This window comes from Lepidochelys olivacea (genome assembly GCF_965140295.1).
Source record: "Lepidochelys olivacea isolate rLepOli2 genome assembly, chromosome: 15".
In the NCBI taxonomy this organism is placed as follows: domain Eukaryota; kingdom Metazoa; phylum Chordata; order Testudines; family Cheloniidae; genus Lepidochelys; species Lepidochelys olivacea.
The window spans coordinates 13,608,539-13,636,494 of record NC_140425.1 but is presented as its reverse complement, the minus strand read 5'-3'; the positions used below and the strand labels follow the sequence as shown (position 1 = coordinate 13,636,494).

Sequence of the window (27,956 nt, the reverse complement as noted above, 5' to 3'; positions counted from 1 at the left end):
TTTTTCTTTTGTGTGTGTGTTTTTAATTTATGGAAATAAATTTTTTTTGAGAATCTTTCAGTTGTTTACTCAAGACTTTGGGTTTTTAATCCCTCAAATACCACTCTTATTTTGTGCCTTAAGTTAGTTCAGGTTTCCCACCTGTGAAAGGAGGATAATATTTGTCTCTTAATGGAGCTGTGAGAATGAATTCATTGTCTGTAAAGTGTTTTGAAATCCTTGAATAGAAGTGCAAATATTGCTTCTCTTTAGCCAGTAACTGTTTAGGCTACTGTGTAACATTTTGCACACACATGAGATGAAGAAACTGCATGCAGGCTTGTGTACAGTACAGAAAAACAAATCTCCAAACACCACCTAGGTGCTCAGGTAAGGTCCTTGGTCCTAATGTTTTCCTGTTTATAAACTACCCAACAACACTGGCAAGTGCAGGATGGGCTGCATGAATTCTGTATTCTGTCCCTGTCTGATTCATTCCTTTTTTCCCCTCTGCTCTCTCCTGTCCAAACCAGAGGCTACATGTTGCAAGCACCAACATGCCAAAGAAGTCACTGGTTAGCTGGGGTAGCTGCTGAGTGTTGCACTGCTCCTTCTGAATTCCACTGCTTCTATATAGCTTTGCTGCCCCAAAGAAGGTGGGGAGAGAACTGGGGTATTAAACACAGGCCTACTACACTATACATAGCAGTTAGTGTTGCATGACAAGGTTAACCTCTGCAAAGTAGTAAGGTATTGTAAATTCCTGCCTATGAGACACTGAACAGTCAGACAGAATTCATAACCCATGAGAGATTAGAAACAATTAACTAGGCCTGCTCTTCATATACTACAATCTGGAAGAAACCAGGCTGATGACTTCAAACTAAGAATTAATCACTTTGATATAACAGATTTATTGCTCTAAAGTTTTGTATCTAGTCATTCCTGCAGAAGACTGATTTTTTTTTTTTTCTCTGTGATTCGCATTTCTCATAACAAAGGACATCTGGCATTCTGGACAGACCCTAACTACCTATAAAAATGTTGCTGATAAAACAAAACTTGCAGTTGAAGCTGTTATGCTTTTTAATTTTATTAATCCTACATTCTATAGTAGTCTTACTAATGTTTTCTACTAGTTTATGTACACTCAGCTGTGGAAGTCCCCTCCTGGGTTCAAAGTGCAGTGCTGCATCAGTCCAGTAGATGGTGTATGAACTCAAAGGAAGGAAGTGGAGGCATGAGGAAGCCTAAACTTGCATTAAATATGGCGGAACGAACAGATTCAGCCCAGGAGCATGACCCTGTGTACTCTGCAATTCAGTGGCTGCAGTATTTGACACCAAGATGCCACAGACTTCTCCTTTTTGCTGCAGCACGATGCACTTTCTTTGGTTTCCTTGTCATATTGGGACTCGGCTATAGGTAGCTTTCCCCAGGAGGGCAAGTGAGTTGGATTACAATGCATGCTCCCTGCACTGTTTCATCAAGCCAGGCAGAAAGGAGCCAGGGAACAGGGGAGCCAGAAGTAGAGAGACTGCTTGGAGAACAGCACAGCAGCCAGGGAAACACAAGCTGATAGAGATGGCTACAAGCTTCTCTCTTCCCTAGAATGTATGAGACAACCTGGAGAACATCACAGGAAAAGAGGCCTGGAAATGGAATTAAGCCATCTGGAGAATACAGCAAAAATGTTGAAATTCTCATCAACAAATTTTATATCCATCAGTATTTTTGACTAATGCTTCACAGTCAAATACTCGGTGATCAAAAGTGGTAAAATATTTTCAGCAATGATTATTTTCAAGTTTTATGTGTGGTTTTTTTGCTGTGCTAAGTGGCATGGCTCCCATGACCTGTTCTCCAGATAACGCAGGAGGCTAGCCTTCACTTCTTACTCCTCCTCCCTTGGGTAATTTAGGGTAATCTAAACCTAGTGGAAATGGGAGGGGATGAAAATGAGGGCTATTTCATAGCAACAAAATATGTTAATCTTGTTACCTAATCTAGGAGTTCTTGCTGCAGAATTTGATGAAACGATGTTGCAGAGAACACAGATCCCTGTCCATGAGTAATGTCCAGACCAGGGGATGTCCTCTATCATGGGAAACAAAAATTACAAGTAATGAAACTAACGTGCTCTCACAATCCCTACTTAAATTTCCTATCATCTGTCTGAAGAGGACTGGCTTGGATTTGTTTTGCCACTCTTAATATCCTGCTGAATGGTGGTGTTCTTTGCACCCTGGGCTAATGAGGCTGCCTGTGCAGCATTCCCAGCCCATTCTAACTAACTAACTAAGAGAATGGTTCTAGGAATCCGCCTCGTACCTGGTAACGTACAATGGTTCCACAAGGTTGCAACTGAGTTCTTAAAGTTAATGCGAACTACAATGCGAACAAGACACCACTCCCTTTCAGAGACCTTGCACTGTGTTCCAGCACCTCCTCTTGTAAAAAGCGAACAGTTTAACCATATACATTGTGAGAAGGTTCCCGAAGGTTTGGATGAACACAAATTAGATTATTCTCAGTCATGAGAAATACCCTGTTATGTGCTGCTTTTTTGGACAAGAATGGGAACTCCATTGTTGTTCCCTTCCCACCATCCCCACCTCCTATTAAGAATATAGGAACTGGTTCTGATGGTAGAAACTTATTCATTATAGATTGTTAATTTCCCAAGGGATAACTGCAAAATCTGTTGATTCATTTGGTACACATTCTTGGCTGGTCATACAAACAGAAGAGAAATAAACCCTTCCCTGTTCATAGCAGAAATGGATACACTTGTCTGTGCTAGATGTAAATATATAGGTAGTGTGTAGCAGCTAACTATCGCAAGATTTATGCATATAAAAGTAATGTTGTAGTTACCTCAGATAACAAGTTGTTTTAAATGAAAATGTAGTATAAATGAAACATGTTAGGGGAACGACGCATTAACCTGTGTTATGTACTTGGTCTGTAAAGGGAGGAATAATTCCTAGGCCCAATGTGGCCCTCAGCGTGGCCCTGTCCTTCCTATAAAGATGCTGAATTGTGGGGGTGGGGAGTGGGGTTTAAACTGGAAATACTGCGTTTTGATCTTAATTGTTGGTGCTGCTTTTTTGATGCCAGTGGCCCAGTCTCAAGGTTTGCTGTCTGATCTGTACTGCTCTGCATGGTGCCATACTCCACACCAAGTGGACTGAACGTAGGTAACAGGCAGTGCTTCTGGATAGGAAATGGGAGTGACATTTGAGAAGCATTATCAGCACCTCCAGCCCAGTAGTTGTCATGGGGGAGTGTATATATTAGTAGGTGCAAGGTAACTGCAAGGTTTGGGTTTTTTCAGTATTTAAACGAGGTCTGTCTTGCTTTTATGAAATAGAAAATAGCCAGTCTCAAGTGGTGAAAATCCTCTTGGCATCTCTTGATTTCAACTTGGGTGGCAGTGGTGGATGTCTTGCGGAACTTCTGTGTGTCGTGTCTGTAGATATGTCTGCACATCTAAGATGTGCAGATATCCTGTTTGCAGAATTCTAAGATGTCTATAAATCAAAATACAATGTTTTTAATTAAAACTCTCAACTATAAAATTACAGTTCTGTCTGAACAGTTCATACATACCACACCTAAAGTCAGTAAAACTGAAATGCTAGTATGAATCTTTTTATTTTCAGTTTTACTCTGCCTTTAACAGCACTTTATATATAGTTGGCTTCATGATTTTGTTGATGGCCAGCTGCATACCTTGATATTACTCTCAGTAGCTTTATACAAGACTTTTATAGTAATTTAAAATTCTCCAGACATACTATTGAAAAGAGTTTTGGTTTTTAATAATTCAGTGTGACAGTGTACCTTTTAAAGGCAAAATTAAAATTTTAACTGTAAAAAAACTTGACCTCTCTCTCCCCCAATCTTGGCATCTCCAAGAAAGAAATCAGTGACTCTTTCCCATCTACCCCCAGCCACAGAGCTGGTCTGTGGAGATCAAAGGGCAAAATCACAGCTGGTATAAATGGACTTGTCTTCAATAAACCTGTGCCTGCTTTACACTACCATTGATTTAGCCACAAGATTAAACTATAACCTGCTTAGCTATTCACTGTCTTCCCCCCCGTGTGAGAATCTTTTAAACTGTGCAGTCAATGGGTGTTACTGCAGAAGTGCTGTCTCTGCTGGGAGCAACGGTTATTTTAACAATGTCTGTGGGGAAGCTCCCTAGAACAGGGATTCTCAAACTGGGGGTCGGGCCCCCTCGGGGTCACGAAGTAATTACATGGGAGGGGTTGCGAATGGTCAGCCTCCACCACAAACCCCGCTTTGCCTCCAGTGTTTATAAAGGTGTTAAATATATTTTAAAAGTGTTTTTAATTTATAAGGCAAGGGTCGCACTCAGAGGCTTGCTACGTGAAAGGGGTCACCAGTACAAAAGTTTGAGAATCACTGCCCTAGAACATTCACATGCCAGTGCCCACAGGCAGGAATTGCTGTCAGGAATTTCGGCTGTGGGGGAACTCCCTAGCAGTAGTTGAAGTAGCAAAAATGAGTTTGTCAGTAGGAGCTGACAGCTACTGTCCAGGCATGCTTCTAAGGTTGTATGTTCTAGCTCAACATGAACTACGTCACATTACCTGCATGTGTGCAGTTAAACACAGATTCTGCCAGCTGAAAGAAGGGCTCTCCAAGAATGGACTGATAGCCCAGGTGACTTGTGTGAACAAGATACTGAGTAGCATCTTTAAAGAGCAGATCACTTTCTCCATACTTCTGTGAGTGAAACAGATGGAACTTAGAATCCAGATTTGTTTCCAGAGTTTCCTTAACAGAAAAGAAAAGAAAAAACTCAGAAAGCAGAAAACAAAATAGATGAAGCAGGTGAGTTTTCAGCCATGTAGCAACCTCGCAAAGAGAGAGATGTATAAGGTTCAGCTAGTGCTAGCCTTATTTGGGGCTCTTGCAAACTCCTCCCGCATGTTAACTCATTGTCTGTTACAGGACCACAGAGGCTTGTTTCTCAGCAAGAATATGAACATGATGTAGGAGCTACTCGTGCTGAAACTCTCCTTTAGTGAATCCGAATGGTCTTTTCGTTAGTCTCCTGTGCAGTCTTAAACCTTTAGTGCTGGCTGTGGAGGTACTTTTATTTCTTATTTTGTTTGGAAGGTTTTGGACTCTGGACCTTGATGGGGTTTTCAGTAGTGTGTATCCAGAACAGGATAACAATCTTTCCCATCTTCTGCCTTACCTGGGATTTCATCAGGAAGCCGTAGATCTTGGTGGTGGTCACTGGTCGAGTCATGACTATGTTAGGAGGAACAGGGCCGAGGTTACAGTCTGCCCAGTCTGTGACTGCGACACGCCTTCCATCCAGACACAGCAGCTCAAAGTCGTTGAGGGTATAACCTGTACCCCAACCTGAGCTTTGCAGACCTGCAAAGGAGATGGAGAGGCAGCAGGGTTCAGCTCAGTAAATCCCATGTCCACGCCATCAGCTAGATCTCAGTTGAGACAAGGTGAAATCCCATGCAAAGTATTACCATTGGAAAGGGAAAAAAGAATCAGTGCACTGTGTTCGAAGTTCAACTTGCCACAGGCCTCTACAGAGGCTGTATAGTGGGCACACTGGAGTTTCTGTAGGGAGGCTTTGTATTTCAGTGACTGTAGGCTGTGACAACTGCAATGAATATCAGTGCCATATCAGCCCATCAATCCATCTCAACCTGCCACTGGAAAGACCTCTTAGAGAAAAGCTAATTCAGTCTCCATGACCATTCAGCCATTAACTGCTCTGCAGAAATTGCTAATCAGTGTGTCTGTTCAAATGGAGGTCCAATTCCTTATAGATACGTGTATCTTTTCTGAAAGACTACACAATCTCTTACAAACGCCTTTCCCTGGAATTTAGACGGCAGAAGTTTTAATGTGCTGTTGGGAAGACTCTACTTAGTGGTTTGTAAGGCCAAATGAAAATGGAGTTTCTTTTTCTCCTTCCCTCCCTGAAGGCTGTGATCTGTTTTATCTGCTATTAAGATTGGCAAAAGGAATGTTTGGGGGGTTTCAATGCTTTTCTATTGTAAGCGCCTCTAACCAAAACTGATTTTCATTTTAAAACATGCCAGTTGGCAGCCCTTCTGTCTGTTGTACTGCTCTGCTTTTTGCCATTTCTGAAGTAACTTAGTTGAGAACAAGTAGCTAATTTCAGTAGTGAGATTTTTGCAGCCACTTATGTTCACTGTTCTTGTGTCCAAAATAACACACCATGATAAAGTCAGATCAATTCTCTTGTTATGTAGAGTCTGTTGGAGCCACAGAGCATTTCCCAGCATAAGCAAGGGTTTTACACTTCAGCATATACTGTGGTATCTCTTACCTCACTGCCCCGATTTTCTTCACTCTCTGGTCAAGCATAACCGTATACAACTAGTTTCAGAGTAACAGCCGTGTTAGTCTGTATTCGGAAAAAGAAAAGGAGTACTTTATTGGTTAGTCTCTAAGGTGCCACAAGTACTCCTTTTCTTTTTGCGTATACAACTACTGCAGCTGCCTCTGGACAAGGCTGTGATGCCACGGGGAGTCAATGGGTTTTCTGGAGCTATTTAGGGGTCTTTTTCCCAAATGGGCACTTTCCAAGTCTTGTTTCTCCCTGTCTTCCTGCTCACACTGATTATTTCCTCTTCTTCCCCACCCCACCCCCAAACTAAATTGTAACTGAATTTTGCGCTTCATTGGCGCATTCAAATGCAGAAAGGTCCTTGTGACTTGAAACCCAGACAAAACAGCTGCATGCTCAGATTAGACCTTTGTATGTGGATGTTTTGGAATCATGATCATTGTGTGGGAAGAAACTTTGGTACCAGCTGAAATACTCAAAGGATGGGACAAACAATCTCACTCTCAATATTCTTGAGCAGGTTATGATGTTCCAGGAAAGCCACGTCCCCAAAGCTCCTTCCACTGGGACTGCCGACTAGACACCTAGTGCAAGGGAAAGCAATAGTTTATCACAATATCAGATTAAGAGACTAGAACTTCTGGGAGCAGTAGATGACTGAAGGGTTTGGATACTAATCTGAGTCTAGTCTAGGTCACTGGCTGCCAAAAGGTACCACCATATGCTGAAGCAACTGATAATCTATGTGTGAAATGAGTTAGTGGTCTCAGTGGAGGTCTTGGGGAATGAGTGTCTGTTACAAATAACTATTTGCCTCCTTGCTGGCAATCTCAGCAAACAGACCAAAGTCTCAGCGGGCATGGAGACTGAATAACCTCCTCATTCCTAAAGCTGACTCCCAAATTGGAGTTGAGGCATATTGGCAGGGCAATATAAAGAAGCGTGCAATACCATATTGTATCTGGATTTCTGTCTCTAGGGCTGCCAAGCTAATACCATTCAACTACAGAGATTGGAACATTCTATTTATGCCTTCTCTGTCTCCAGTTATTTTTTATTCTCTTTCCATTAGCTGGTGGGAATGATTCCCTGTCAACATAATTGCCTTTCATATCCTGCACTACTACTTGCTCAAATTCCACACTAGTTGTGCTGGCTGACCCTGTGGAGCAATTGTTACCTCTTCAGTTGGTCTCAGAGTAGGCTTGGGTTTGTGCACCAAGTATCATTAGTGGATTATGAGTTAAGAATCACTATCTTATCTAGTTTTCCATTAGAAATGGCTATATAACTTTTAAATCTCCAGCCAGCTCAGCTGTCCCAAAGCAATCACAGTTGAAATAAAATACACTGACCCAAAGGCCATCTTTATGGTTACCAGCGTTTAAATATGAGTCCTGCCTAGAAAACCAGCAGGCAAAATAAATGAGCCATTTCTGGGTGATGCTTTTAAGCTTCGTCCTTGCCTCAAACAGAGGGACTTACCTGAGTGCACCCATGTTTCCATAGTAGCGTTCATTATGATTCGCAGCACACCTGCTGGACTCTTTCTCCCCTTCCATCTCACCACCTCCAATACAGACTTTGCATAGGTTCCTGTCTGCTCCTGGCATACAACCCTTCCAAAAGTAACTCTGGTAAGCTAAGAGAGAGAAATTATGGGATTAGTCAATGTGGGGCATTTAAAAATATGTTCTTTCCTAATACAGTACAGGGACTGCTACTGACTTCTCCATTGTAAGATAGTTTGCATTTCCAGAGCCTGTTTCCTTTGTCTCACCCAGCTACTAAGATTAGAGGACCAGACACTTGATCCACTGAGTGGGTATGCTCTAAGACCTACAATAAAAGAGTTCACAAATTTAACTTCTGCTTGGGTGACGGAGAATAGCAAACAGCAAAGTAGTAAAACTAAACCTTGCAGGTGAGTAAGGCTGTCTGGGGGGGAATACTGACTGCATCACATTATCTACCAACAGGGATGCTGCTCACCTGCCAATATCTGGAAGTTTTAATTAGCCACACTGAGGGCAGCTCGGTTCCTAACACTTGACCCCTCTGATCCATTACAGACTGAATCCGCCAACCTTCAGAGCATGGTGCAAGACACTTTGATTAGGTATTAAATTATGGGTTTTAAAGTTGGGTATGGAGGGCAGTTGATGGAGAGGATGGGGTATCTGTTATGGGCAGTATTTAATATTTTTAAACATAATGTGGTGATAAGCACATTATAAATAATTTCCAATGTTGAGGTAATTAGCAGCGCTCCCCCAGAACTCCATTTGACCAGGAGAGTATTTTGGAGGGACATAGTGGAGCAATGGTGAATGTCTTAAGTGATGTGTAAGAATGACGGAAGTTTTCCATTCTCCCTCCTCCTTTCCCATACCCCTTGGCACCATCATTTGTCCAGTTGGTAGATATTCTGGTGCAGTCCTTACCAGAGCCGATATCACAGTTCACAGTGTTGTTCTCCAGAGCCCCCACTGTGTACCTGGAGAGGAGCAGCCACCCCCCAGGACTGTACAGGTGACTGTGGCAGGAACGCCGTCTCCTCAGGTTATGGATATTTACATGCCTGGCATTCTTCTTTGCCAGGGCTACAGCGTAGACAGGTGGCAGTGCTGTGTGACAATGACAAGAACCAGTTAGACTGAGACAGCAAGACATCTTGGACGGGAACAGTCTCTATGTTAAAAGTAAGTTTTAGAACCGGTTGTATCCTCCCTAAAATGACACTCCTGCCTCCCTTTCCCTTGTCGTCTGTACTGAGCTCTTTTAGTTGCAGGGAACTGAGAGCTGCATTGTCTTCTGAGCCACAAAAATTCAGTCCTGGCACTGCTGCCTGGAACAGTGAAGTCTCTAGCCCCCAGACAGAAGGATTCTCCTTCTTCCAGAACCAGTGCGTGCATGCCCCTTATGCTAGCGTAAGTCCCAACAGCCGCAGCCTAGGGCAAGGTACCATCACGACCTCTACATACAGCGAGAACTCCTCTTCCTGTCTCATAACCTTCCTCTATCCCTAATGGAGCTTTGTTTGAAAGCGTTTGGGTGTTTTGGCTGAGGGTCTGCTGCATGACATCCTCACGGCTCAGTGGCGGTAAAGTATGAACCAGTAGAGCCCTGCAATTGCTGTTAGCTGCTCTGCTGAGTAGTTGGGAGTCACCCCACTTTCACAGGTCTTAGGAATTCTGTCTTACCCCAGCAGAGTTGCCTGAGCATCCGGGTGGAACCACTTCATTAAAGTAGAAACCCATACCTCAAAGATCCTTCATTACCTTTATCTGCAAGGTGGGTCAGCTTCTTTGTTCTCCCAGCAGCTGGGGCACACCCCTCTCCTGGGCAGGAGAGACGAGCAAGAGCAGAGTGATGTTTGAAAACCCAAAACCATATACACAAGAACTGGTGACTGGTTGCTGAGTGTGCGCTGAGCATGTACTAGATACCAACATAATCACTAAAGAACACCACACGTGTATAGGAAAGATGCATCTGGGAGAGTCTAATCAGTGGATGGGGGGTGGCCTACGCTAGGACTCACATTGCCAGCATTCCCGCCATAGAAAAATGAACCCATGAAGTGCACGTGGCTTGTGGGTCTGGCAGTGAGCACTTACTCAGTGCAGAGGATCTAATGACACGGACTGTTACTGAGACAGAGGGACTCTGCTCAGCTAGATGAAAAATTGGACTATGGGAATGTTTCCTTCCTCATATCCAAGTATCCGATCATAGTCTTCTCGCTTTCCTAGCCATGCTGGATCAGAGAAGGGTTTAAGGTCTGCCACGTTCCCTGTTCCCAAAATGGATGTGGTGTCATGGACTTCACAAGTGCAGAAAAAAGTTTTCTTTTCCCCCACCTCCCTCCACCCGTCATTGAAGGTATGCCTACACTGTGATAAAAGACCTGTGGCACAGCTGTGGCTGGTTCAGCTGATTTGGGATTTGGGGCTATAAAATTGCAATGTAGATATTTGGTTTCAGGAGGAAGGTCCCAGAGACCAGGTTCCAGCCACAGACAGAATTTTATAGCCCTGCAGCTCAAGTCAGCTGGCATGGGCCAGCCACAGGTCTTTCATTGCAGTATAGACTTACCTCAAAAGTTCCTGAGGAGATGCAGCTTTCTCTAGATTTTGGTTTCTCAAAGCTAAGAATCTTGCACCCCATCCATTAATTTCTATAATCCTTTGCATTTACAGCATTTTATCCAAGGCTTGTGAAACACTTCAAACACTTTATTAGAGACTTGCAGCATCTCTCTTGTGGCAGGTCAGTATAACTGTTTCCTTTTATAGGTGGGGAAACTGAGGCATAGATGAAGTGACTTGCCCGAGAGCTCACAGCCAGTCAGTGGAAGAACTGGGAAGAATATTCAGATCTCTTGGTTCTCCTTCCCCTGCCTTTGCAGCTAGGCACAGCTGTGTGGCAATTTTACCAGGTTTTTAACGGTAGTGTTTTTTGGGTTTTTTTGGTCTCCCCCATGCCAGCCCCTGAGGGATTATTGTGGAACAGAAAACTCACCATAACATTCTGCAGCTACTGAGACCAGCCCACATATCCCTGCAATGTAGGCATGCGTGGCATCCAGCGTGGCTGCATCGGCCTCATTACTCTGCCAACAATATCAGAGAGTAACATGTGGGACCGTGACCGATATTGCAACCCCATGCAGTATCTTTGGGGACCTCAATATTACATTTATGAAGGAGGGTTACCACAGTTTCTTTAGGAAACTGTAGGGGATGATTAAGGTGAGTCACTAAGATGAAACAACTCTTAGAGAGGTACCATCCCCTGGGGAGGTTTGTGTGGACTAATTCAATCTGGTTTTTCATAGATTCAAACAAAAAATGTTTTTTGGTGTCAGAAGGCTGAGTGTAAACTAATTTTCAGTCTTCTTTTAATTCACCAAAGGGCAGAACCTTTTAGAAGGATTGGAAAGACTTTGGCCTACTAGGACCGATGGGTGACATCTAATAAGCTGTTAGCATGCATATAGGAATGTGTGTTGGTTTTTATACATTTTTCTCTAGTATTTTTGCCTAAAAATGAATATATTTTGCTGTGTGAAGGCTGGTTGATAACTGCTATACACTGTTGTGTAGCCTATAGAGAAAGGTTAACGACAGATACTGGACCCCAAGTCAGACCTGCTGGAGGAATCTCAGTGAGGTGCAGAGGGACTGCAAGTAGATGATGGCTGAGAGCCCGAGACCTTAAGTGGGTGCCCTTGAAGACCAGGACAGGTGTTGTCAAAGGTGCAGTTAACCCTGAAATTGTGGCAGTGACAATTTAGAACCTGCATAACCTGTGTAACTGTCTATCTCTCCCATACCCCAGTGGCTGCAGGGGGGGGGCCTGAGGACCCCTTGGTCTCAATTTCTGCAGCGCCTCGGTTGGTTTATCTCCATTGCCCCCAGGTGTTTGGGACAAGGACAGACATGCCTGTGCCTTGCGTTCCTGTTTACTCCATATCGGTTCTTACCTTGATCAGCTCAATGCAGTTGGTCATTGAAGCGGCTTGGACGCAGACAAGGGGGTCAGATTTGATGTTCAGGGCCCACTCTTCGCACTTGCGGAGCTCAGCATTGCTGATGCAGCACCAGCGTACCACACTGTTGTCCAGTGAGCTCCCTGCAGCAGCAGGACAGAGAGTGCAATGGGGTTAGCACCATCCATGTACTGAGCTGTCTTTACCAGTTGGCTTCTTTGGGTCTGTGCATGTCTCCCCCTTGCAAAGGGGTGGGGGGCCTCTCTGTCCCATTCCCTTGGGTGAGCTCTCACCTTCATGGCCTAGTCCCTTCAAGAGGGCTACGTAGTCCAGGCCAAGGATATGGGAGATCTGTGCTTTGTCCTTGAGCAGCTGCAGGTGCTGAGTGGCATCGTGGAACAGCAGGTTCTTCCCCTTGAATGGCACTGAAGTGAAGAGCTCAAACTTGGCCCTTTCTTTTCCCTTCTGCCCAAAGAGATGCTAGGAAAAGTACAATGGCTTTAGCTGTAGAGATGCTGCTCATCTCCTCTGTGACTAGCAGCCTTGTTGCTATACCTCCACTGTCTAGAGTCATGGCAAGCACGGGGTGATCATAATGTCATACTCAGAACTCTAACACTCCCTGGGATTAGGGCAAACCCTCTGTGCATCAGTCTTAAGTGTTGGTTTCCATCTGTACATGGTCTGGGACCCAGTTATTTGAGGAACTGCTGCTTCTCCTGTTCCATCCGGATTATTGTGATTGGCTGCGATGCTCATTTTCTGCTCCAGCAGGGGAGACTGCTGTCTGCAGCATCCAGGCAGGAGCTCCAGACTACAGCATAAGATGTATCTGTTTTGGTTAAATTATTCACTTACCCTGGGCTATTTCAGGGGCAGGATATGGAGGGTTGTAAGAACTTTCTTATGCAGTTGGTGTTCAGTTTTGAATGAATATGAGATGCTTGGAGGCGGAGGCAACAAGCACTATTTATCCACTAGAGAATGTAAATATGAGGATGGGTGGAGAAGTAATCAAGGGCTTGCACCCAGACGTCCCCGAACCATATGACAAACTGCATAATAATTCACAGTGGTGGGCACTTGGAGGTCAAAGGGAAGGAGACCTTGTTTGTTCCTCCTTTCAATTTCAGTGGCCTGGCCTCTCCCCCTCCACTGCTCGCTCCTACCTGAGCTTGTAGGAGTGAATCAGATTAGAGCTAGAGGAGACCTAGCTATCTCCCCAGGCCACAGCAGGATGGTTCTTCAGGTAGTGCTTTGTCCCTTGTAATTTTAAATATCTCTAAAGGATGGCGTTTTGCCCACTTTGCTTAGGAGACTATTCCAGAGTCTCATAGAGGTTGCTGTCAGGAAGCTTTTCCTGATATTCATCCTATATTTTCCCTTGTGTAATTGTTAGCCAAGATTCCTTGTTACTCCCTCTTGCGTAACTCCTCCCACCTGAGCATTTGCAGTGTTGAGTACTCAGATGTCGTTACACTGTCCCCCACTTACTCATCTCCTAGTCAAGCTATACACCCAGTGCCTGCTTCAGTGCCTCAGCAGAGCACAGGTGAGGGTCTGGGGTGGGAGAAACCTGACCTGGAGGGGATAAAGCTTGGGACTGTAGCACCATCACCCCATTGCAAATCTGTTCTATTTAGGGGGGAATGGGAAGAGAGACAAGGAAGAGACACCTGGGAACTGGTGGGCATAGCCCACAAAATGGCTGTGGCTGGGCAAAAGGCCTAGGAGACGCATTAGTTCTGTGTGTATCCCAGGAAGACACTGCCAGAAGTTGGCGGAAGTTTAAAGCTCCCCTATGGGTGAATCTCTCCTCTGAGTGCACCTGCCCCTGTGACCAAAGAAGAGGCAAACCACCTCCTGTGCCCACAAGGGTGGTCCAAGCCCATACTATTAAATTACCTCCTCCTAATATATGGCATTACTGCTTTCCAAGCACTTCCCTCTTAAGTATGTTTCAGATTATTTTTCCCTTGGATTTGAGTCCACGCTTGGAACTGGGAATGAGACTCCTTTTTCCAGAGAAAGGGGGTACAGGCAGATGCCGGGGTCAGATTTTCTTGGTAATTGCTGGATGCTATTGTTAAATATATATATTGATATGCCCAGAGGCCCCAGTCAGGATCAAGCACTGATTTTAATACATGATGTACAAAAATGGTCTCATAGATATTTAGGTGCCTAACTCCATTGGCTTCAATGGGAGTTAGATACCTAAATAAGTTTGAGGATCTGGACGTTACTATCTAAAGATCTCCACCCTCCGCACATTAATAGCAAATGGAGGGATGTAGCGAGAGCAAAGATCTCTCCAAATTTACACTAAGCAGCTATTAGTATCCTGGAGAGCAGAGAGAGACCTCCACTCTTGCCCTCTCTCTCCAAGACTGTATTACTTTGATACTCTGATCTAACTTTAAAGGCTGTGCATGCTCACCCTCTCTCTCCAATAGCCTTTGGAACTCCCACCAGGGTACCTGTCCTAGCAGATGGCCATGTTGGATGTCCCAGAGCAGCCTCAACACCTGCAGTCTAGCTCATTCCATCTACACACAGAGAGGGCTTGGAACCTGATTAGCAGTTGCAAATTACCTGGATCAGGGTGAGGAATTTCTTGGTGATCTTCTGGAAGTTGTGGCGACTGATGATGGCACGCCCAGGCCCACGACCCAGGTTACAGGTGCCATAGGCACTCAGCTTTGCTGTGGATCCATCAGGACACAAGAGCTCATATTCCTCTTGTTCTGAATCTAAAACAACAGGGCAGCTATCAAAGCTGTGAAGTGAAACCCGGCCTGGCAGAGGAATGGGAGACACAACATATTTCAAGGGAGCCTGCTCCAAGTCTCAGTGCCCAAGCAGGGCAGTGAATACTAACTCTCAGCAGGGAAGGTTTCTCTCTGTGCTGCTCCCCTTACCAAAGAGAGACGTTAAAGCACAAGGACATTGGCTGGGGAATTTGAGACGCTTTCTGAGAACCAATAATTTTAAATCTTCTTTAAAGAAAAAAGCTGCTAGACCCCTGTGAACGACCGACCTTGAGTATATGATGCAAATTTTTGGTCAAGTAAAAAGCCTGGCCAATGAAAACTGCTCCTCTAGAAGAGGTACCCATGGAATTTTAAAGGGTTCCTCACTGGTATACGATGAGCCATCCTGTATAAATAGTGACTGAGAGCTAAGGCAATAATCTAAAATGGAAAGCTTTGGTGGTTCTGACAAAGAACATCTCCTGTGAGCCACCATTTCCCTCCTAACCTTCCACTCTCCATTTCCCTCTGACTCTTGGAGATCTGAGGCATACCCTCAAGAGTTGCTTGCCTAGATTAAACTCAAACTGGAATCGATAATGAATTGGGCATCTCCCCACAAAGCATCCATGTAGAAAAGAATACAAGTTGCAGGCCAACAGAAATCTGAGTACTTGGGTTTACCTGTGCCATTCATTATAGTTAAGTGATCTAGGAAAGCAACATCTGCTACCCCATTCTTCAAGCACCTGCAGAGAGATGAACACAATCCATTAGCACTTAAACCTGCTTTTCTCCTCCTGCCATCCCTTCTTCCTCCCAACCCCCAAGCCACCTCTAATGCAAGCAGAGTGGGGGTGAGGTCACCTGAAGGCTCCCTCAGAGTTGTAGAAGGGCTCACTGCTGCTGGTCTCACAGAAGTGGTTCTTGTTCCTAACGTAGGATTTCGGTCCTTGACAGAGAGCACAGAGCTGAGGAAAGGTGACGCCAACACCAGGGATGCAGCTGGCATTGAAATATTGACTGATCACTGTAGACATAAGAAAAACAGTCAAGTGGCAAAGGCTGGAAGAGATAACAGTAGCATTCCTTAAGTGCTACTTGTAAAAAGTTATTAGTCTCCAGTGGGGATGGCTTGGTTGTCCAAGCTTCAGGTATGAAATACTTCCTGAAACTACAGGGTCAAAGCCTGGTTGGGTCAAGTCCATCTTTCTTCCTTCTGAGGGAGTTAAATTAAGTTTTGTGCACTTCCTGCATGTGGGCCCCCTACCCTTAAAAACCAGGGCCCTGTCTGCTCTGTGTGTTCATTAAAGAATCTGTGGCACTTTCTGTAAGAACCTGGAGTCTTTGACCAGCCTCTGCTCACTGTTGTGTACTTGCTATACCACAGCTGATTGCTACTCTCCATCCCAAAGGTGGCTGCATTTCACTGGTGCTGGGCAGCCATAGGATCCAATCCTCCATTTGGTGAGATGTGAGTGAAGAATCAGGTCCATCATTTGTCAAAGGCTTTGGGATCCTTTGGAATTAAAGGCACGATAGAAAGGTGTCAAGGTTCCTCCCCGACTCTGAACTCTAGGGTACAGATGTGGGGACCTGCATGAAAACCTCCTAAGCTTACTTTTACCAACTTAGGTTAAAACTTCCCCAAGGTACAAATTAATTTTATCCTTTGTCCTTGGAATATCCACTGCCACCATCAAACTCTAACTGGGTTTACTGGGAAATGTAGTTTGGACACGTCTTTCCCCCCAAAATCCTCCCAACCCTTGCACCCCACTTCCTGGGAAAGGTTTGGTAAAAATCCTCACCAATTTGCATAGGTGACCACAGACCCAAACCCTTGGATCTGAGAACAATGAAAAAGCATTCCGTTTTCTTACAAGAAGACTTTTAATAGAAATAGAAGTAAATAGAAGTAAAGGAATCACCTCTGTAAAATCAGGATGGTAGATACCTTACAGGGTAATTAGATTCAAAACATAGAGAATCCCTCTAGGCAAAACCTTAAGTTACAAAAAAGACACACAGACAGAAATAGTCATTCTATTCAGCACAGTTCTTTTCTCAGCCATTTAAAGAAATCATAATCTAACACATACCTAGCTAGATTACTTACTAAAAGTTCTAAGACTCCATTCCTGGTCTATCCCCGGCAGAAACAGCATCTAGACAGACACACAGACCCTTTGTTTCTCTCCCTCCTCCCAGCTTTTGAAAGTATCTTGTCTCCTCATTGGTCATTTTGGTCAGGTGCCAGCGAGGTTACCTTTAGCTTCTTAACCCTTCACTGGTGAGAGGATTTTTCCTCTGGCCAGGAGGGATTTTAAAGGGGTTTACCCTTCCCTTTATATTTATGACAAAAGGTAAGACGATATGCTGTAGAAGCTACTGTACAGTGCTTCCCTTTCCCTAACCTCCCATTGAATACAGAACACAGATGTTTCCTGTTCCTCTTGCTAACATAGATTTTCTGTTGTGAGGGATCACTGAAAAGACACTGGCAGAAGAGGGCTAGCAGCAAGTGGCTAAGCTTCCCCAAGTGGATATCTGGTCCACCAACGCAGAGGCTCTTTGGTCTTGGTGTGTTCCGCATAGTTCAGTAGGTGTTATACCTGTCACCACTTTACTCTCCTTTACATAGGCAGGAGCTTGGCCCCATGGTGTTGGTCGCTGTCCACTCACCCACCTTGGCTCAGAGGCTGATCCTCATCCCAGAGGAGCTCATTCCTAGCCAGGAGGAAGCCCAGTGGGATGTTCCAGCCTGATGTCCACCTGGCTCCATTGTGGCAGCTACGCACCCCCCTTAACCTCTGGATGTCCAAAGTTCCTCGTCTGGCAATGGCCACAGCAAACACACAGTTTCCTAATGATGGGAAAGGGGAGATACAGGAAGAATAACTATCCCTTTAATAAACTTAGGACAACTGCTGCGGTGCACAGCGATGTGAGGATCTCTGTTCCAGGGCTAAGGAAAAAAGTCTCAAAATGTAAGAAATGCAGTTACCAGCATAAGCAGGGAAAGGAGAGTTGGTCTGAAAGGAACATTCTGTTGGTTATGTTACTACCAGGTTTGCCAAGACACTACCAGCTAGCCAAGAGCTACCAACATGCAAAGCAAGCAATATAGAACTTAGAGATGGAAAAGGTCTATTAGAAAATCCAGTCCATCTGTCCAAGGCCGGTGTAGCCTTGTTTTCATGAAACATTGCACTGAGCATTTGTGCCATCTAGTTTCAGATTCTGCAACCAATGGGGCTTCTGGCACTTACCTTCTGAATCTTTCACAGCCTAATACATCTTAATTCCATGATGATTCTGATACTCAGCCAAATATTTTTCCCTTCCTTAATTTCATCCCTTTTTTCCCAGTTATTCCCTCAGATATCACTCTAATTCAACTCTCTCCTTTTGGGTTTACTCCCTTCAGATCTTTTCAATCATGAAATTTTAGTTTTGGTTGGGCCAGGCTTTAGTTCTTACTCCTTCCTTGTAAGTCAACCCCCTCCAACCCACTGTTCAGTCCTGTTGTTCTTTTCCCTTCCATTTTTCAGTGTGGTTTCATAAGGGCTTTGTAATAAGGGGGAAAGGTAGGGATGTATCTTCAGTCTAGCTGCAAGGCTTGGAACTCCAGTATGCAGTGGGAAATGGATCTCCAGAGACAGAAGAAGGGGTGGGTTATAGGTACTGGGGACAGGATTGGAGGATGAAAAATTTTATTTAAGTGCAGGATATTATTGACATCTTTATCTCAAAGTGCTTTACAAACTTATATTAAGCCTCTTAAAACCCCTCTGAAATAGATGAGAGCTCCTCAGAGCTACTGAGGCATAGAGATGGGGCAAATTACTTTGTAGTGGTTAGAGCAGAGGATCAGATTTTATTCCTGCTTTGGACAGTGGCTCACTACGTAACAGATACTTTCTCTTGCTGAGGATAGGATTGATTCTCCTATAACGCTCTGGGCTGAGGTCTCCTTAGTTATCCATTGTAGTGCTTTCTATCTTAGTGATAACATTCGGTTACAGTGAAGGTATTTTAGAAACAGGCGTTCCTGCTAACCTACCTTCCTCATAGATCTCCTTTGCCACCACAGTTAGGCCATACAGCTTCACAGCAGAATAAACATCTCCAGCATCCAAGGAGACAGCATCTGCTTTATTCACCTTTTTTCAAAATAAAAACATCCATTTAAGAGAGTCCCTCCGTCCATGGGAACAATGAGCGATTTGAAGACTAGAGCTCTCACCACAGACTTTTCACAACGCTTGCCTCAATTTTGGTTGGATCCCTGTTTCTTGGCATGGTGGAATGTCAACCTGAATTGATTGTCAAATATGTAACATGTCTGTCTGTGTCAGTATTCATCCTGCATGAAGCCTGAGTATTCTTCACAAACCTAATTTGGCAAGATGACATCCCTTCTCCACCTTTCCTTTGATCCTTCCACCCCAAGGATGAAATCCTGGTTCTGCTGCAGTCAATGGGAAAAACTCCCATTGACTTCAGTGAGGTCTGGATTTTACTCCAGATCTTTTTTTTTTTTCTTTCCTTCCATATCCACCAATACTGGTTGAGTATTCTCCTCACCATTCATCCCCAGAAACCTTTCAGATACTCTTGCGTTCCTTCCTTAATCATACTATCTGCAGCTCCTACTAAGTATAGCTTTATAATCTATTAACAAGGAGCTCAGGACTGAATGAAGAGGTGGAGACAAGGTTCTTCTCTGACCTCAGGAGCAGCTGTTTTTTCCAAGTCAGAGCTGGGATCCAGTGGAGGAAGCCAGGGCTGAATGATAATGGAGACTGAATTCCCTTTTCCCAGTCAGGTTTCAGACACATTAGCGAAACTGAACTACTACTAGGAAGGCCAGGGCTATATTTTCCTTTCTCCCCAAAGGAATTTGTCCTTAAATGCACACAGCAGTATGAGAAGCATTATCCCATCAGTGAAAGCTGTCTTAAACCTCCAGTCACTTCACTGCCTCATCTCATATAAATTATAATTCAAAGATATTTTTATTTGGAAAAAGGATAGCTCTTTGGTTCAGGAAAGATTAACTAGAGGTTAAATGGGGAGGGGCAGAAAAATTGTTAAATATAGTTGAACTAGAATTGAAACCTAAAAGCCAAGGGGACTTTTGGTATGTCTTCATGATTTAACAGCTGCTGGGAGGAGACAGATTTTGCTCATTTGCTCCCACACAGCTCTTATTTATTTCATTGGGATTACAAAGGTGTAGCAGAGATTCTGTTTTGGCTCAGCAGTAACTGTATCACTGATTAGTGATTTTTATCACCTGGATTCTTCTTGTCTGCGCAGATACTGTGTATTTTGTCACAGATGAAATAGCATCGCCATGATTGCCTAGATTTCAATTCCCTATGGATTCTGTGTAGTAGTAGTTACCCCCACCCCCACCCCCGCCCTGCTACAGAAGAACTAGACTTTGGGTTAAGATAAACTCTGGGATTCTCTGCAGACTCACCCTGATCTTGTCGATACAGTCATGCGTATTTTGAGCTCTGATACAGGAAACCCTAGCAAAGGAGTTGATTGTAGCCAGAGGTAGGACAGCCAGGAGTACTTTAGATAACTCAGCACACTTCCTCTGCTCCAGGTCAGACAGCGTGCACCATCTGAACTTCTTCCCTGAAGGATCACAAGGCAAGACACGTGCTCTTTAAATGGGGAGAGGGAGATTCAGAAGAAGGGACATGGATGGAGGAAACTGACCATAGCTGATTTTAGTTTTTGTTCTTTAACAGGGAAAAAGTAGACTAGTTTCTAGGGTCAAAGTGCCAAAGGGAGGAAAGTCTCATCTTTAATGGGAACAGCATTTCCTGACTATTTCCCTGTGACTACCCCTTCAGTGCTAGGATTCTGTTTTCAATAATGAGAGGCCCACACTAAAAGCACCAGATCCAAAAAAACAAAAAAAAGGGTACTCTAAGGGTGAGTTTGAAATCTATACCCCAATCAGCAGTCATTTGCAAAAATCAGACACTATATATAATATGCTGAACCAAAACCCTAGATCCAAACACTACCGAACTTTGGGCTTTTGAGATCACGATGGGAGTTTTACGGCTTGGGCCTGTTCCTAAACAACATAGCTGCCTAAGTTATCCAGGGGACAATGAAAAACTGTTTCCTGGACTTTCCTTTGGTTAGAGAAGTTTGCTTCACTTGCTGAAATCTGCCAAGGAGGAACAGGAACTGGGGTAGCTTGTAAATACTCAATGTTTCTAGAACATTTTAAATTCTCAGAGCACTTGACAAACATTAATCCTTGCCACCCCACCACTCTGCCATGAAGTAGGCAGGAAATATTATCCTCGTTTTATAGATGATGTGCAGAGAGGTTACATGCCTTTCCCAAGACGAGACTGAAAACCAGTGCCAGAGCTGGAATTGGAATTCTGTTCTTGGCTCTCTCCCATGAAAGCAGCCCATAGAGCTGAATGGAGCATCATGAAGGCCATTCTTTACACAGAAAATAGGTTATGTTTTAAACTGGGTTAGCTGCCATGTTTTCACTAACATGATTTTAAGTAGGATTTTGCAGCTAATGTAGACATGTCAAGTTGTGATTGTTAGCTGATTGTCATTAACCCTAGACACACCTTACCCCAAAGTTAGTGGGGGCAGAAATGACACTGTCAGTAAAAAGGATGAGGACTATTGTTTGTATATCCCAGATCAGTAGCAGACTTGAACTGATACTAAAAAGCAGAGACAAGATAAAGAACTAGCTACTAAATTGACCGCATCCATTCAGGTTAGAGTTCTACATAGAACCGACTAAACATTTCCATAGCTCCTGCAGTGGGGTTTGTGGGAGGGAACTCAGTTTTAGAGGTTACAGTGTAAGACTGTGAATCACAAATTCTGAGTTCTTTTCCCAACTCTCTCACTGACTGTGGAATCTGAAACAGAGACAGATTTCTTATTGTGCTAATTTCCTCATCTGTAAAATGAACATCCCTGCCTACCTTGCAGGGGTGACATACAGGTTAACTAATGCTTGAAAGCATTCTGAGAGAATCACATGTCCTGATGGCACATATCGAAAGAAACTGATCAAGTCTGATCTCTGATTATTTCCATATGTGTTCAGTCTTCATAATAAGTGCAAAGTATTATTGTTTCTGAAATAATACAGTATATATATAATAAAACATTTTCTATAACCTCAGTTGCATAGGCACAGTTTTTGGTAATATTTTTCATTCTTGGACAATTCTAATTTTGCTGTGATAATGGTCGGTCTCTTTACTGATGTAGGCTTTTTAATATAGTACGTTCTCATAGGAATGTGTTTAATAGTTAGCACCCATATCCTATACATTCTTTTCAGCCATCAGCACAGCCTTCCTTAGTGATATTCAGTGGAGAAGGCAATTAGCTATGAAGCTAATTTAGTTACAGATTTGGTCCTGAATCCTGCAAACATGTATGCACAAGCTTAACTTTGTGCACATGAGTAACCCCCTTGAAGTCAATGAGATTAGTTTTATGCATGAAATTAAGAACATGCATAAATGTTTGCAGGATTGGGACCTAAACTGGCCTATAGATGCTAGTAAATTTTCACTCTTATCTTAAACTCTAGAATTAATCTGTGGTGCACTGTATAAATACAGATTACTGTGCACTCTTAATTTAAATGACTTTCATTGACATTTTGTCCAGAATACATTGTCATACATGGTACGAAGAAATGCTGTGTGTTTGTTTAAAGTTATAAAAAAAAAATGTTATATGCAAAATAATAAGTGATCATGTCACTGAAGAGAGGACCCAAAACAAACAAAAACATGTAATTAAAGACCAGGTCAAATGTATTCAAAGTGTTATATATTCAACTTTACCATTGTAGCTCCCTGATTTTTAAGTGCTTAGCTGTGTAACTTTAATGTTTTCTTAATATAGGGTTGGATTTGGGTTTTGCTTTTGTTTTGTTTTTTGCAGAAATTAGCATTTTATTTTAAAATGTATACGTTTAATTACGTAAACTGCCAACTCTGTCAGGAGCTGCCAAGCTCCATGCTTTAATCATAGTTCAGCTGGATTTGAGAGACCCTTAGTTTCTAAGATGCCCCATTCCAAATACACAAAGGTTATGTCTACATTGCAGCAGTACAGCTATGGGATTGCAGCTGTTCCTCTATAGCACAGATGCTTTCTACCTTGACAAAAGGAGTTTTTCTGTCAATATAGGTAATCCATCTCTCCGAGAGGCGGTAACTAGATTGGTGGACGAATACTTCCATCCACCTAGCTGCATTTACGCAGGAAGTTCGGTTGATATAACTGCAGTGCTTAGGGCAAGAAATTTTTCCACAGTCCTAAACTGCGTAGGTAAGTTGACCTAAAGTTTAGAGGCAGTCTAGGCCTAAATTGTTTCACTGTGTTAAGGTTAGAGAACAAACAGGTCCCATCAACTATTCAAAGCAAACAACCTTGCACTAAAGTGCCAAGGAACAGCTGCATTAAGCTGTTTTCAAGAATCACTAATGAAGTCAACATCTGCCACAGATCAAACAGGGAGACTAACACCAGATGAGAATTGAAGTAATCAGAGTAGACACAGACCTAACAGCAACCATTTTGAACCAAAAGAAGCAAAAAGAACAAGCATAAACTGCCTGAGACTTGTTTTGATGACTGTCACCCTTCTCCCTCCCCCTCTGTACCAGTCTTACCTGACGAGAGCAAGGCGAAGGTAGCTAGGAAAAGTATGGTGGCTGTGGCTGCCTTCATAACAATGCAGCAGTAATCCCACTGTACCAGAGCCTTCTCTTCTTGTCTCATACCAGGGATTCCAATGCAATGACTGGAGCTGCTGACAGAAGAAAAATGGGTTTAGGCATCAGCACAAGAAACCAATAAAAACAACAGAGAAGACTGAAAAAGGGATGGTGTGTCTGAGTAGGCAGAAGGAATGGCAGCCAGCCATGAGGTGAGAGGAGGATTAAGGAGGTGCAAGAGGCCCCATTCCTAGGCACAGATGGAAAGCATTAGTGTATTTTCTGCTCTACCATGCGCAAGCCTCTGCTGGAGGTTCAGTCCTGACAGCCTTCAGGCAGACACAATATGGGAGCATGCAATATCCTGGTGCCTAATTTTTTTTGCTGTCCAAAGGCTTCCAGCAGTAACTTTAGGCTCACAAACACCACGTGGACCTTGAACAGAACTCATCAGTTGCCCTGTCTGTGCTTGTGACAGTCTGTACCCTCATGTTCACCCTTTTTACAAACTGGATTTTGTACAAAGTAAGCCTGGTGAGGTATCATTTGAAAACTCATCTGCTGAACACTACCATCCTGGTAAAATATGAGTGGCAACGTTGTATGTGAAGTTATAAAGTTCTATTGTATAAGACATGTTCCAAGTCTGGGGAAACCACTTCAACCAGTTCCCCAGAGACAAAAGGCTATCCAACACCTAAGCTAGGTGTCAACATATTCAAATGGACTATCACATGGTTAAGCAGCCATTCTTTGGCAGGAAGAAGGGTCTGAGCAAGAAATATACATCTTGGTAATGGAACACTAGAGGTTCCCTTGAAAACAGACTTTCTGTTGCCTGAACCCCAGCTGGAGATGAGTCTCAAATAAGAGAATTGCTATAAGAAAGGGGAGCAAACTCCCCAGATTCTCTCTCCTCCCTTTCTCTCTGCTCACAACATCCACAACGTCTGAAAGACAAGGAAAGGAGCACTGGATTGGTGAATGGGTTCTGGCTGAAAGGCATCCAATAAGACTGCAAAACCATGTGATGAGAGAGGCATTTTGCTTTCAATTCACTTAGCTTGTTAAGTGAGATATTAGTTACATCTTACCTTTTATTTTCTTATAGCCAAATTCTGACTTTTATGCCTCATTACTTGTAATCAGGTTTCAGAGTAACAGCCGTGTTAGTCTGTATTCGCAAAAAGAAAAGGAGGACTTGTGGCACCTTAGAGACTAACCAATTTATTAGAGCATAAGCTTTCGTGAGCTACAGCTCACTTCCTCAGATGCATATCGTGGAAACTGCAGCAGGCTTTATATATACACAGAGAATATGAAACAATACCTATTCCCACCCCACTGTCCTGCTGGTAATAGCTTATCTAAAGTGATTTCCAGCACAAATGGAAACAAAACAAAAAACAAAAACAAAACAAAAACACTTCAAATCCAGACTCCAGCGAGAAACTGCTGAATTGGAATTCATTTGCAAATTGGATACTATTAATTTAGGCTTAAATAGAGACTTGGAGTGGCTAAGTCATTATGCAAGGTAGCCTGTTTCCTCTTGTTTTTTCCTACCCCCCCCCCCAGATGTTCTGGTTTAACTTGGATTTTAACTTGAAGAGTGGTCAGTTTGGATGAGCTATTACCAGCAGGAGAGTGAGTTTGTGTGTGTATGGGGGTGGGGGGGATGTGAGAACCTGGATTTGTGCAGGAAATAGCCCAGCCTGATTGTCATGCACATTGTGTAAAGAGTTGTCACTTTGGATGGGCTATCACCAGCAGGAGAGTGAATTTGTGTGGGGGGGTGGAGGGTGAGAAAACCTGGATTTGTGCTGGAAATCACTTTAGATAAGCTATTACCAGCAGGACAGTGGGGTGGGAATAGGTATTGTTTCATATTCTCTGTGTATATATAAAGCCTGCTGCAGTTTCCACGATATGCATCTGAGGAAGTGAGCTGTAGCTCACGAAAGCTTATGCTCTAATAAATTGGTTAGTCTCTAAGGTGCCACAAGTACTCCTTTTCTTTTTACTTGTAATCACTTAATCTTTCTTTCGGTCGTTAATAAACTTGTTTTATCTAAGCCAGTGTGTTTGGACTGAAGTGTTTGGGAAACTCCATTTGGAATAACAAGATTTGTGCACATCATTTTCTATTAATGAAATGATGGACTTTCTATGAGCCTGTATTGTCCAGGAGGGTACAGGGCAGTACAAGACTCACATTTCAGGGGACAAGTCTGGGACTGGGAATTTGCTGCTTTCCATCTGTAATATAATTCAGGAGTGGCTGGCTAGTGATTTTCATCCTGGAGGTTGAGAGAGAGAGCAGACCAGGAGTGGTTGGTCTCACAGAGAAGCAGTGTAAAAGTCACCCCCGGTTGAAGAATTGAGGGGACACAGATGTCCATTGGTCCAGACTGTACTCTGGGTAATGTCACAGTGCTCCACGAAGAAGTTGTGGTGTTTTTGAATTTAAATGTCTGTCCTACACCTACCTGGCATTGTTTCACTTTGTGGTTTCCATTCTAGTTTCGCAGCATGAGGAATTATTAATTCAGTATGGTGCTTTTCATCTGTAAAGTACTTTACAAATAGTAAGAACCCGACTTGTGCCTGTCTTTTCCTGTTCAGTTATTTTGGATATTTGTGTATGCAGAGTAATTAAACATGTAAATAAAGATAATTGTGTAAAAATATCTGCATAAAGATAATTGTGTAAAAATATCTGCATATCTGGGGCTTTCACTCTTTGAAAATCAGCCCCTGTGTGATTGACCTTCACAACTTCCCTGCGTAAGTGTACCAGTGGTTGAAGACTGTTAGTGAGAACTACACACACTCTGTACCAAGAGAAATAAATTAAATCTGTGCCATTGGTAAGAGAACCACTGTAGTGACAAAAAACAGATCCTTAGTAGAAAGCATTGCAGTAAATACATTTTTGTGAGACACATAGAAAACGCTAACTTTTTAGCTTTTAAAATGAATAGGTCTCTCCCTTTTCACTGGACATCTATGCCTCTGAGGTAGGTAAGAATTAACCTCAATTTCCCCATCTGTGAGATTGAGGTAAGAGACTTGTTCAGACCACTGGACCATACATCTCTGAGGGCCACTGCCAAAAATAATGTGGTGGTGTTTTTTTTTTTAAATGTTTATACCTGCTATATAGTTACAAATAACTAATAATCAAAAAGGCTCAGATTCTCAAAGAGATTTAGGTTATGTCTACATGACAGCCGCTATATAACCTCAGCAGCGGCACTGTTCCTGTGCTCCCATAGCCCTATACTGTAAATACTTCCTGCATTGATGGAAAAACCCTATCCATCAATGTAGTTAGCCCAGCTCTCTGAGTGGCGATAGCTATGTTGATGGAAAAATTCTTCGATCCACCTAGCTGTCTTCATAGGGGTTAGGTCAACATAACTATGGCAGTCAGGGCATGAGATTTTTTACAGCTTTTAGGGTATGTCTACACTACGGAATAAGGTCGAATTTATAGAAGTCGGTTTTTTAGAAATCGGTTTTATATATTCGAGTGTGTGTGTCCCCACAGAAAATGCTCTAAGTGCATTAAGTGCATTAACTCGGCGGAGCGCTTCCACAGTACCGAGGCTAGAGTCGACTTCCGGAGCGTTGCACTGTGGGTAGCTATCCCACAGTTCCCGCAGTCTCTGCTGCCCATTGGAATTCTGGGTTGAGATCCCAATGCCTGATGGGGCTAAAACATTGTCGCAGGTGGTTCTGGGTACATATCGTCAGGCCCCCGTTCCCTCCCTCCCTCCGTGAAAGCAAGGGCAGACAATCGTTTCGTGCCTTTTTTCCTGAGTTACCTGTGCAGACGCCATACAACGGCAAGCATAGAGCCCGCTCAGGTAACCGTCACCCTATGTCTCCTGGGTGCTGGCAGACGCGGTACGGCTTTGCTGCACAGTAGCAGCAACCCCTTGCCTTGTGGCAGCAGACGGTACAGTACGACTGGTAGCCGTCATCGTCATGTCCGAGGTGCTCCTGGCCACGTCGGCTGGGAGCGCCTGGGCAGACATGGGCGCAGGGACTAAATTTGGAGTGACTTGACCAGGTCATTCTCTTTAGTCCTGCAGTCAGTCCTATTGAACCGTCTTATGGTGAGCGGGCAGGCGATACGGACTGCTAGCAGTCGTACTGTACCATCTTCTGCCGAGCAGCCATGAGATGTGGATGGTATGCAGTCCTTCTGCACCATCTGCTGCCAGCCAAAGATGTAAAAGATAGATGGAGTGGATCAAAACAAGAAATAGACCAGATTTGTCTTGTACTCATTTGCTTCCCCCCCTCCCCTGTCTAGGGGACTCATTCTTCTAGGTCACACTGCAGTCACTCACAGAGAAGGTGCAGCGAGGTAAATCTAGCCATGTATCAATCAGAGGCCAGGCTAACCTTCTTGTTCCAATAAGAATGATAACTTAGGTGCACCATTTCTTATTGGAACCCTCCGTGAAGTCCTGCCTGAAATACTCCTAGATGTAAAGACACCCCCTTTGTTGATTTTAGCTCCCTGAAGCCAACCCTGTAAGCCGTGTCCTCAGTCGCCCCTCCTGGCGTCAGAGCAACGG

General features: G+C 43.6%; 1 protein-coding gene across 2 annotated transcripts; it reads right to left on the bottom strand.

The window, feature by feature from the left end:
- Positions 1-20: 20 nt before the first annotated feature.
- LOC311531675 (serotransferrin-2-like) lies at positions 21-23,593 on the bottom strand. 2 transcript variants are annotated; one of them, XM_084649267.1, is made up of 17 exons: positions 23,320-23,589; positions 20,100-20,263; positions 18,675-18,774; positions 17,298-17,474; positions 15,476-15,638; positions 15,293-15,357; positions 14,451-14,608; positions 12,149-12,335; positions 11,850-11,998; positions 10,886-10,976; positions 9,643-9,702; positions 8,806-8,988; positions 7,847-8,003; positions 6,863-6,945; positions 5,216-5,400; positions 4,602-4,788; positions 21-3,512 (listed from the first exon to the last, which is right to left on the bottom strand). In XM_084649267.1, exons 1-17 carry the CDS (start codon positions 23,426-23,428, stop codon positions 3,472-3,474), a joined length of 2,259 nt encoding a protein of 752 aa, XP_084505393.1. In that variant the 5' UTR covers positions 23,429-23,589; the 3' UTR covers positions 21-3,471. The 2 variants fall into 2 exon arrangements, with proteins under 2 accessions (XP_084505393.1, XP_084505394.1); XM_084649268.1 differs by lacking the exons at positions 21-3,512; positions 4,602-4,788; positions 6,863-6,945 and having other exon boundaries at positions 5,218-5,400; positions 23,320-23,593.
- Between the last annotated feature and the right edge of the window lie 4,363 nt (positions 23,594-27,956).